The 12819-nt window shown below is 35.8% G+C and overlaps 1 protein-coding gene across 1 annotated transcript in view; it reads right to left on the bottom strand.

The window, feature by feature from the left end:
• The window catches only part of LOC122801244 (rootletin-like), a 2937720-nt gene that overhangs the window by 1733472 nt on the left and 1191429 nt on the right, over positions 1–12819 (bottom strand). Inside the window, exon 15 of the mRNA XM_044070796.1 lies at positions 4546–4728. Coding sequence (XP_043926731.1) covers positions 4546–4728 — 183 coding nt within the window. The remainder of the gene's footprint in view (positions 1–4545; positions 4729–12819) is intronic.

The raw sequence follows: 12819 nt of genomic DNA, 5'->3' as shown, positions 1-12819 counted from the left end.
TTAATGTTAATCTTTTTTGTTACTGTGCCATTGACTCAAGCTGTTATTTGCTGTCTGGTTCAGATCATGCCTGAAAAGGGGCTATAGACCAGTATACTTACCTGGTTATCAGATTTATAAAGAAAGAAAGGAAGAATAAAGAAAAATACTTCAAATTAGTTTTGTTTTACTCTCAGTGATGACCTACTGCTTGCCAGCACAGAAGTAATGTTTTACTTTGGTGTGCCTGATGAAGAGGAAAGAAAAGGGAAAACATTAAGTGCTATTCCAAAATGCTGAGGTACATGGCAAGAGAGAGAGAGAGAGAGAGAGAGAGAGAGATCTGACCATGATACAGGGAAGTGATAAAGTTTTTCCTGAACTATTTTGTCCAAGTCTTCAGAATGCAATTTTATAAAGTGAATGCCAAACTGTGGAGCTTTTTATGGGGGTCGGGGGTACAAAGAATCTTTTTGAGAAACATAGTGACAAAGTCATATATCACAAGGCTAATAGGGGTTACAGTAAATGGATAAAATAGCAGCATCTCTTCATAGACAGGGTGGCGAATGCATGAAAAAGACTCACAAACAGCAAAATATGGTAATTTTAAGAACAAATTATAATACTAAATAAGAAATACAGATTTGGCTATGGAAAAGAAATAGCTGACGTAAACCTGCACTATCGTCTATGGTGTGCCTACATCTCGTTTCTCTTTCTTCTGAAGTTAAAACATATAAAACTAATATTAATGTTAAATGAAAAGTGGGAAACTATTCAGCCTAATGGGTATTTACTTCATTAAACACTGGAAGTTTATATTAGAAATAATAATGTGTTATTTACATAAGCCTAGGAAATCTGTTTTGAAAACCGAGTTACCACATATAAGTCCAAATAATCACAAATAATCCAAACTAGCAAATGCAAAGACCTTTTCATTAAAACACAGATTCATTAAACATGTATAATCATCAAAAATGCTCAAAACCCAGAGCCTACCACTCTGCTATAATTCATATGGAGGACACAAAACTCCCCATGCTTCTTAACCCTGACCTTAAATAACCATACCTCACTAATGCCCAGGACACTGTATGCACTCCAGTGCTACCAGTGCAGGAAGCTATTAATTTAACAGACTGACAGCACTCTACAGGGCTTCAGAGGCAGATGAAAGTCAGTGTAGCTGGACTTCATCTCACTACTAAATTCCTAGCATTCAGCAGCACAATAAAGCTGCATTAATTTATCATAAATTTGCTTTATTTATTCATTTTAATACTTTTTTTAATATATTTTTCTTTATCATGCCATCACACAGGTATTTCACACCTCATTAGTGTAAATTTTGATATATCCGCAGCCATACTCTAACTCTAAATCTCAACCTAACCCTAACCATAGCTGTAAAAAAACCCCCAAAACTAAACCTAACTCAAACTTTAAACCTAAACACTACACTAATTCTACCCTTCACCATATCCTACAGGTAAAAAAAACAAAACTAATTCTTAACCCCAAATCAAACCCCAGAGCTCAACCTAGTCATTCAGATCTACAAGTACTATAGCTGACACATTTAACTAAATGACATTTCCTTCATAGGTTCATAGGTTCATATGTAAGCACTATGCTAGCTACCCTTGCAAGCCATTTTAAGCCGAGCCAGTTTCACTGTTTGTGCTCAAAATAACCAAACCCGTTTGGTTATAGATTGACCTTACCCAACCCATGGTCAATAATTATATATTACCCACATGGGATAAAGCATTTAGGAGAGCTGCATCTGTCCATTAGTAGTATAAGGGCAGTCGTGAGGTAAATTTTCTGTTTCACCCCTACAGCTCTAAGTTGTGCTTGAATATGGACACAGATGATATTTCATAGATTCATAGATTATAGATTCATAGATTCATAGATTCTTACTAAGCTAACTGCCCTTGCGAGCCATTTTAAGCTTAGCCAATTATCCGTTGTGAGACTCAAACCCTGCACCTTGTGTTTGTAAGGCAAACACCTTAACCATTAGGCCACCCTCCCAACCCAATGTTGTTTTATGAGGATGGGGAACCTGTTCCACAACAGCTCTATCCTCTGTGAGATATACCTGTCCCTTCAAAACCATTCTGCTGATGTTACAGAAGAGGTTTAGATACCCTTGACTGCACATTTCTGATGCCATCCGACTTGCTGATGTACACTAAATCCATCAGTAATGGGTCAGAGGATGCCTTGTATATCAGACACAGGTCACCACTTAGTAGTCTGTAAGATACGGAGTATTGTGACAGGGCTTTGAGTCTGTCCATATACGACATGCTGTATCCTTTTAGTACAGAATCTCTGATAGACATTCTAGTTGTTGCATGTGTCTGGACAGAAACATGCCAAAGGGGCATTATATTTAATGATTGTTTTAATGAGAGCTGAGTTAAAGGGGACAATGACATCCCTAGATCTAGACACAATTGGTTTGTTTATAAGCTGTGCAATATAGAAGGACTTTCTTACAGCAACAGACACGTTTGTGAAAAGTTAGGCCACTGTTCATATAAGTTCCAAAATCCCAAACAACAATGTCAACTCTTAGAGGCATATCGTCAATGTGGTAGTTCCCTGGGACAGATGACTTCCCAAAGGATACAATAATCCATTTCTTGGCATTTAGTTTCAGTCCACAATTTAATTGAGACAAACCTTCCTGCAGGATGGCTAAGTCATTTGGGGATTTAATGACTGCTCCTAGCTTGCAGTCATCTGCAAACTTTGTCAGGGCCCTTTGGTATTGGCTTTTACTTCAGAAATGTTGATGCCAAAAAGAACTGATCCCAGCATAGAACCCTGGGGTAACTCCACTGATGACTGGTCTCTTTGTGGAGGTAACGTCCCCTGTTTTGATCATCTGTTATCCTATCTGTGAACCTTGTGGCAATCTAGCTGGTGACACTGGGATTTATTCCCTGGTTATTTAGCTTTTCTACTATGCCTGAGTGGGGAATTAAGTCAAAAGCTTTGTTCAGGTTGAGGTATGTGGTGGGTACCATTTTAACATCATCCACTTCTTTGGTGACCTTTTCAAAAAAATCTACAAGGTTGAGTAATAATAACCTGCCCTTGACAAATCCAAACTGAGATGGGTCCAGTGTTTGGGCCTTCCGTATGTCTTGCTTGATTAATTCCATGATAAGTCTTTCTATGGCTTTGCAAATTAGGCTGGTCAGACTTATGGGTCTGTAATTGCCTGAGTGTGTGGAAGGTCTCTCCCTTGCACAGGGAAACAACTGTAGCTGTTCTCCATTCACTGATTACAAAACACATAAGGAGGCTGAGATTAAGCAATGTTGTTAGGGGTGTGACTAAATCGCGCATCATGATATTTAAGAACATCCAGGGATATTGTCAGGACCCATGTATGTAGTATTTTTAGCTTTTAATAGCATTTTTAGGACTTGGTCTTGTGTGATAGCTGGAGGAGAGCAAGTTTCAGGTATTTTTTGAGTAATAGACAGAGGGGGGGAGAGGGATAAAGTTAAAGTTAAATTTATCAGCTAGTAGGTTTGCTTTATCTTTAGCCTCAGTGTAGGTAACATCATTCACAATCATCTCAGTGTATTGCTGTGTTGTACTTTTAAGATTATGAATGTAACTACAAATGCCTTATGATTGTCTTTGGCTTGGATAGCTATTTTTGCCTCAAATGGCTTTGGTGGATTTTATTAAGCTCCTAAGTTGTTTATTTATTTCAGTGACAAGGGCTCTACATTCTTAGAATTACTCTTCTTACTTTTGGTCAAAATTCTTTTCCTTTTATTATAAAGCTTGTTGATATTATGATAACACTCGCACAAATATAAGTCTCATACATTGCTACAGCACATAAATAACATTAAAAAATTAACTGAAAGGTTAAACCAAAATCTAAACTTAACCCCCCCCCCCCCTTAAACCTAAACTTAGCCATAACCTTAATAGTAATCAAAATCAGACTTAACGCCTCGGCCCTGTCATAACTCAGTTTTAATCCTGTTTTGTACAAGTACTACATCAATCATATTTGTCCAAATTCATTATAACATTCACCCAAATGGAAGTCTCTTTGAATGCAACATTTGCACAAATAAAATTTGAGCAAAAGTAGTTAACCAGTTGCTCATGAGCAAATAATTTACTTCGTTATATGCATCATTGCACCTTTTTTATCTTTTAAGTTCTGTTGTAACCATGACATTTTGGTACTGGACCAATGGAGTACAGAAGGCACATATACGAGTACCATTTTCAGATGTGTTTAAGCAGAGACATCATTCTATTGGGAAATGAGAGGGACTCCATAACGTTACCAGACCATGTAGTTAGTAACAGTAAAATCAACAGTTTAAGTTACTTGGAACACAAAATGTCACACTGTTTTTTGGAATTTTTTTCATTGTTTAATAAGCTACTGTATCTTCTTTCAAAGTTGAGACATGATAAAGAACATGCTGAGAGAAACAGAGAGACAAAATAGGGGAAAGCAAAGAGCATGGAATGTTGCACTATAGGGAGGTTATGTGCCCTCACCCTCGCTCCGTCTCCTGCTTAGCTCTCTCTCTTTCCTTGCGCACTTCCTCCTTTTGATCCTCAAGCTGATCTCTTTGGCGTTGCAGCTCTGAGTTAACTGCCCTCAGCCTCTCCAGATCCAGTTGTAAGGAGTCATTCTGATGGTTGGCAGACTGGACCTGCTTCTCCAAGTTCTCTTTCTCACTTTAGGAAAAGAAAAAAAGAAAAAAACTCTCAGGTTGCTTTGCAAAACAAAACTGATGATGAAGACTAGAAAGAAATACAGTCAGCAACAGTAGCACTACATTCAGATGTTAGCTAACCTTTTCATGTGTTTCATATATTTTTCACAACTGCCATTCCAATAGAGGCAATGTGACTATATCAGTTAAAGACAAGGTTACTGCTAAGTTGATTACATCAAATTCATTCCAGTTTGGGAGTAATTTTCTATAAGAAAAACAACTAGCATTGTTATAGTAACCCCAGTGGTCTATGATCAAATTCCATGTTAATTATACATGCAGAGAAATAACAATGTTATTAAAATAATAAATTATTCAGATAGAACTCCACTTTGTATATTTTAAGTCACACCACTTTCACATCATACAAATAAAATATGTGATTATACACAGACTAAAGGAAAAAAAATATGTGCAGCTGTACTTTCCTAGAAAATATTTATTTGCTGTGTTTTAGTACTTTAATCTACTTCATGGAAATTAATGTAATAAACTGCCTATTGCTCCCTTTAAAAGAAGTGCACAAGTCTTTTTTAGAATAAGAAAAGTAACAATTGTTCCCATGTTTATCAAATGTTAATAATCTATTATTAGACATCTGTCTACTTTAGTGAAGCTGCATTTTTATTTATTTATTTTTCAAACATTAAGTGCAGATAGTGGAACAAAATTCTAAAACAATTTATGCATGGGAATAGTGCTGCTCCAAGCTTGAAAGCCAAGTATAAAGAGAGGTGGTAATGGTATGAGCTCATGTAATTTCTCAAGTAATGTTTGCAAATAAGGGAAAATACAAGCCTGTATAAAGGTGCCCATTCCTACTCTAGATTAAAAAAAAACTAGAAGTTGAAAGAGAAGAATCACAAGCTAGTACAAACTGACCGAGTTTACCTGAAATTTCAAATGTGATCTGCCCAAGTGTCATTCAGATTATGTTCATCGGGTCAACACAATGAGAAAGTGATGTGAGTTTCTGAAAGCTGCAGGCAGTGCACTCTACTTTAAAAGCCACATACTAGAGCAGATCAGTTACTACTGTATACTATGGAAAGTTCTGGATGAATATCCACTGTTTTGCAGGTACCTATGGCAAAATGAGGCTGACTATGTTTTTCCAGCACCTTGTCTGGTTGCATGCCACTGTCTTTTTAAATCTATAACTATGTATATGCATATGTATATGTGGGTTCCTATCACTTTACCAAATTTACACATCATCGAAACTGAGAAGAACAAGATGATAACAATGAATGTTTAGAAGGATGAACATTCACAAAATCAAACTGCATATCACCAAAACACTAGCTGCACATTGTTTTTTGAAACAGGAAGCGTTTGAATAGAGATCGCTTTACACTGGGGATCGGGAAATTCACTCTTTCTCACTGTAGTGAGATTTCAGAGTTGGTATATGCAATTTGCAGGGGGTGTGGGGAGTGCAGGGGGCTTGCCCCCTGCAAAAACTTAAAAATAAGTTGTATTCAAGGTAAACAGAACAGTACATTTATTATTTCAATTAAAGAATTGTCAGATGAAAATTGCTTTGTGTATAACGTAGTAGTTGTGGAAATGATAGTTAGTTTAAAGGGACAGATGTGTATTTTTCGCCTGACAATTATATATAAATAAATATATATATACATATATATATATATATATATATATATATATATATATATATATATATATATATATATATATGTGTGTGTGTATGTGTGTGTGTGTATATATTAGAGGGTAATTGTCTCAGAATGCTGCAAATCATTAGGTTTCCCATGTAATTGTGCAAAATAACAAAAACTGATGATGCTTTTATATTGTATTGTTTATAAAATGACTTGCTGTCTAGACTAGAATTCGATGCAGGGGAAAAAACAGATTGCATTGAACTATTTGATAAAAGCTCCCTGTGAGAGAAAAATGGTAGTCCGATCCACTTAGTGTCTCATATAGAAAGAACTGGCAACAGGCATAAGTGCATGTGAAGCAGTACACACCGAGTGTGGGAAAGAAAAAGACTGAATGGCAAGATAAGCCAGGATGGGTTCTCTCCTGGTGATACTCACATCTATAACATTTAGGTAAGTTTAATAATGAATACAAAGATGAGCAATTTTTGCATGGAAAGGAGAATTACTTAGATCAGTTAATTCGGGTTTTAACTGAAAATTCTGATATAAAGCTTAGGTGATGTTAGAAAATTGAAATGGCTACCTACTGGCAATCGTGAGTCGTATTTGGAAATCAAATTTTTCAGAGTTTGAGACTGTAGGCCATGGAGGATAGTGTAATAAGCTAGTGTGGACCTGGGGATCCTCGGCTGTACATAGGAGGATGTTATAGGGGCCATGCTGATGAAAAATTATTTGTAATGGATTTGGATAAGGGTGTACTTCATACCAATGTCACTTCAGTAAGATGTTTCCTAGGCTTAAGTGACCAATATAAAGTTCTACAATTCACAGAAGTCAATATGGAGATATTTGTAAAGGCTGGGGAGTGACTGAGGAGATATGGATTATTGCCATGCATCATTGATATCAGCAGATAACAGTAGAGGCATATTTACATCTGTCTGCATGGTAACAGGATTGTGTATGCAGCAGAGTGTAAGTAAGTTTGATGAAGGTTTATTTCACCTATTACAATGTTTTGTTTACATGAATTAAATGTTAGTTTTCAATAGGACTACAATTCATTCACAAGCAAACAAAAAGGTGATAATGCCAACAAATTATTCCAATGAAAAACGGGTGGGAAAACAATGATTCTTTTGTAGAGTGCTGCTCTGATATTACACATGGCAAGTGTGTAGAACAGACCAAAGAAAATACTGAAACTGAAGCTTAAAGTGAAGGAATTGTTACTTAAATTGTTTGTTGAGGCATGTTTGGAGAAATACACAGCTGAACAAAGATATATATCAGAAGTTAAAGAATTTGTTACAGATACGTAAATATTATCAACCCCCAGTCACACTTGAGCCCATTTGTTTCCTAGGGAGTGTTGGGATTTTTTTTTCTTTTGCAGATCTCCAAGATATATCTGGATGGCTGTCATCCACACCAGTGTGGAGGAGTTTGGTGCTCTTGCTGGCATCCTGTAAATGAGAGCTATTCTTTTTATTGTTGTTGTTGTTATGAATAGCTGTGTGCCATTCCCCAGGGGTGATGAGAGTATTAGAAATAAAACCAAAAACCGGACCAAAGAGTATAACTTGGTGCCAATAACCAAACCAAGACAAGATAAAGTGAAAGAAAGTAACAGCACCAAGTATCACGGCTGAGGTGTAAAAGCACAGCTTTAATACAAAACACTCAGTAAGCGCTCTCACGATATCTCAAATCGCTTCATCAGACTGAATGAGTTACCATGCCATCACATCCATTTATATCAGCAAGCAGCCAATCAAAGTCCCTTGAATTGTTTAAAATAAATAGAGAATAAAATGAAGTCATACATAATATATATATAAAATAAAATAATATAATATAATATATATATATATATATATATATATATAAAGCACCCATATAAAAATATAAAAAAATACTATATATATATATATATATATGTGTGTGTGTATATGTAAAAGCACTCACTTATAAACTAAGATAGAAAACACTCAGTGCTTTCAGGGGCATCCCTTAAGAAAGGGTTTTAATGAAGTAGCACCATTAAGCCCCGGTGGCTTATCTGCATGAAAGTACAGTATCCATTTCTGTTCAGCAGTTTCAGTTACATTCTTAATGTCACCCCCCTCTAACACCTATATTAATTAGTTCTAAGACCATGAATTTAAAACTGTGTACAGTTCCAAAACGAAGTACATGTTGTGTTAACGGATTATTTTCCTTACAATTACTTATGAATCTGTAGTGCTCCAATATTCTATCCTTAAGAGGTCGATTGGTCTTACCAATATAAAACATGCTACAAACAGTATAGAAACAAAAATACACTAAGTTGCTAGTCTTACAATCAGCATAGAAATTTAATTCTATCTTAAACTTTATAGATGGATGACTATAAAAAGCACCACTATGGATATATTTACATGCTAGACAGTTCCTACATGTATAGGTACCCAACCTATTTAAGGGCAATCTTTCGATACGTCTATGTACATAATAACATATATCTCTTTTTAATGACCTGTTGTTCTTGAAGGTAAAGTGTGGAACAGTATCTATAACACCTTTTAACTCATTTATTGTATTAAGAATATTCCAATTCTTTCTGATGATATCACAAAGGGGATCAATATTGCTAGAAAAAGAAATAGGAAACCTAGAAAAAGTTTTCCCTTGAGGGGTATTAGATGGAGCCTGTTCTATTTTAGCCACTCTTTCACTGAAGAAAGGTTTACATTTATTCTGTCTCTCATTCCATGCTGTAGCAATACAGGATTCAATCCCTTTCTTTATAGCCCCTATACAAAAAGTCAGATTTCAATTCATTAAGGGCTATTTGTAGTTGTTGATCACCATTCTATAGCTGCATAATCCTAAAAAACTACCCCTACATTACATTCCGAGTAATGTGTCTAGGGTGCATACTTTCCCTACGTAGAAAATTGTTCCTTCGAACAGATTTTCTATATAGACTTGTCTTCACCTTCTGGCATTCAACCTTATTGACAGTAACATCTAGAAAGTCAATTTGATCCAAGGAGTACTTATGTGTAAATCTAAAGAAAGCAGTAGTGTTTCCAAGATAAGCGATAAAGCTTTGTAGCCTATCCAACGTACCCCCCATAAAAGGAACATGTCATCAACAAATTATACATACAATAAAACATGTTCAGAAAATTCATTAGCAGATACTATGTAGTCTTTTTCCCATTTAGCAAGTGCCAGGTTGGCGTAGCTATTGGCACAGGCTGTGCCCATAGCCACGCCAACCTTCTGCACGAAGAACTCTTCAAATACAAAAGCATTATTTTCTAGGATTATTTCGAATAATGTATAAATCAGACTATCATTTGTAAAGGAATAATGTTCATTAAGAATCATCCTGATGTTCTCAATGCCCCAATCGTTTGGAATCACAGTGAAAAGGGATTCTATATCTAGTGTCACCAATTAGTAGTCATGTGTTAAATTTCTGGTGGTCATATATAATTTTCCAAAAAGGATTTAGTATCTTTAAATATTGTTTCATGACTTTCCAGCAGTGGATGTAAATTCTTTTCCACAAATATGGAAAGGGGTTCTATCAGCCACCCCCCACCAGATACAATCGGGCGCATTGGTGGACAATCTAAATTTTTATGTATTTTTGGTAGGCCGTATATCATGGGAACTAGTGGATACTCTACCTCAAAATATTTAAACAGGCTTGCCGAAATCATATTCATCATTAGCATGTCAAAAACAGAAAAAGAAACCTTTTCAATAATCGCATTCACAGCAGCTTTTGACACATTTAAATATGTATTAACATCATCAAGAAGTTTCTTCATTTGCATAATGTAAAGCCCTTTATCTAATATTGCTATTCCCCCACCTTTATCAGCCTGTTTAATAACAATGGACTGCATATTCTTAAGTTCAACCAATGCATTATATTCATCAGTGGTCATATTAAAAAACATGGCTTTAACATCAGAGTCATAAGCCTGTCTAATCTGCTGTTCGCATATATTTATAAATGCATCCAGGGAGGTATGTAAGTACTTGTTTTTTTAAAAATTTGAGCATTGTCAGTATGTTTTTTAAACATAATTTCTAGTGTTAAAGTCCTGCCATAAAGTTTCAAATCCTTCAAAATATCAACAAGATTCACTTTCTGGGCCAGAATAAACGAAAGGCCCTTATTTAGTAAAGCTATTTGTGCTCATGTTAACTCTGTACTAGAATGAATAGTGATGATTAGAGTAGCTACATTCACCAGCAGAACAGCTTATGCATCTCCCAGCAGTTTATATTGTGTTTCCCTATCAGTTGCCATCAACAGCTACCATCACCAGCTTGGGTAGTCACTTCCATATCATCACTCCATTGGCCCCACCTGTACGACTTAGTCTCTGCCCCATACCTCTCAACTCTCCAGATTTTTGCACAATGTCCAGATTTTTGCCTCATATTTTTGTTCTACTCCTCAGAAAATCTCTGGTTTTCTAGTAACTTATTAAAGACTGAAGTATTACATAATGACATGCATTTGAGTTTCAGACTTAATATCCTTCCAAAAAATGCATGCTATTGTAAAACATGTTATTCTAGCTACTTTCAAAGTTTACAAGATCAATACTTACAATCTGAATCTGATTTTAGGCCTTTAACCCCCCCCCCCCCATTATTTTAGGCTTTGAAAATATTTGTTGCTGTTAGAGCTTGAGAGGTGTTCTCTTCCCTCCAGCAGGGATCGTGTCTGAGAGCAGTGGCTAAGACTGGCCAAGAGTCGCATCCAGGATGGGCGCACCCATCATACCCTGCCAAGCATCCAAGCTGGTAATCGAACATGGGTTACCTGGGTCATAGGGTTTTACACTGGTACTGCTAGTTATTATTTATTTGCTCTAGTACTATATAATTTGTAAGTTTACTCTATGACTGCACTGCATATTTGTGTAAATTTATTTATATGAAAATCACTGTGCTTTTAGAAAGCTGTTAATGACGTAAACTGAAAGATCAAAAGTATATAACATATGTAAATACAATTACAATTTGAGTAAATTTGAATGTATAACATTGCAGGAACTGAAAAAAGTGGTGCATGTGGTTAAAGAAATAGAAAAATAAGGTAATATTGTGTTATTTACAGAGTAACAATATTGTGACATGCTGTTATGTGCTACATAGCAAAAAATTCACAATACTTCACCCCAGAGAGATTTACACCTACAGAATTAATGGGCCATTACAAAGAATTGATAGGACTACCAAAACATCTGGAGCACATATGTAAAACAATTATATCTGCAAATAAGTGATACAGGTGACTTACTAAAATATTTTAAAACTAGAAGAGTAAATGGCTATAAATGTGTTAGTCTATGACGTTGTAAGTCTGTATAGTAGTACATGACACAGATGATTATGATCAGGTTTCTCATCATAACCAAGTTAAGTGCTTGAAAATGGGTTCCAGAAATTCACTTGCAGAGTGAAGCTTAAGAGAGGAAGTACTGAATCTATTCAAGAACATGTAAATGTATGGTTATGATCACAGACCCAACTGTTATTTTTTGCAATACGTTGGGAGTTGTATCTACCCCATTGTACTGCCAGTTAAAAAAGTGACAGCTCAGCCTATCCAGATACTTTTAAAGCTGTTGGCTGATTATTTGTGCATTTCACTTATGCCTACTGTTTGTATAGCTCTTAGAGTCGAATGTCTGCATGTAGACGAGTACTCCTTTTGTTTTGCTGCAGCATTTTCATAGCATATTTTAAACTCAAACTGCATGCCATTTGAGGAAACCTTTGTCTTTCTTGCTTTTTGTGCTGTATTTAAAACACTATTCTTGGTTCTGTGTGCAGATTTAAGCAGTTATACTGATTTGCACACTTCTATAATGTTTTACAAACTTGGATTTAGGAATACAGCTTTAACCTAGAGCTAAACGTCAGAGGTGTGTTGTAGCTTTTAAATTTATTAGTTGATTCCCTAGAAGTTCTGAGCTAAATGCATTGTATATAACGATGTGAACTTTACTTATTTATAACAGTGATGTTAATACATAAGAACCTGACTATAACAAGCCTGTTATAGATAGGTTCTTGCACTTGAACTTTAATATAGCAAAATATTTTTTCTCAAATTATGGAGCATAGTCATTGTATTCCATGTATTACATAACAATTTTAGCATGTTTATAAAGGTAGGCCCCTTTACTTCTTGCTACAGCCCCACTTTTATGAGGACAAGACAGAGATGTCTATTATTCTTATTCCAGTTTGCCCTTGCAGCTGGGCCTTCAGCTGCTTGTCTTTGACAGGAGGAAAGGATACTAGGCTGTTTTTTTGTTGTTGTTGTTGTTTGTGGATGACTTATAGTACTCCCATAGTTGGAGTGATGTGCTGGTGATTTTGCTTATCTC

This window comes from Protopterus annectens, chromosome 4.part1 (assembly GCF_019279795.1).
Source record: "Protopterus annectens isolate FY-2018-M chromosome 4.part1, PAN1.0, whole genome shotgun sequence".
Taxonomy (NCBI): domain Eukaryota; kingdom Metazoa; phylum Chordata; order Ceratodontiformes; family Protopteridae; genus Protopterus; species Protopterus annectens.
The sequence above is the reverse complement of the archived record's forward strand: the minus strand, read 5'-3'. Positions and strand labels throughout refer to the sequence as shown.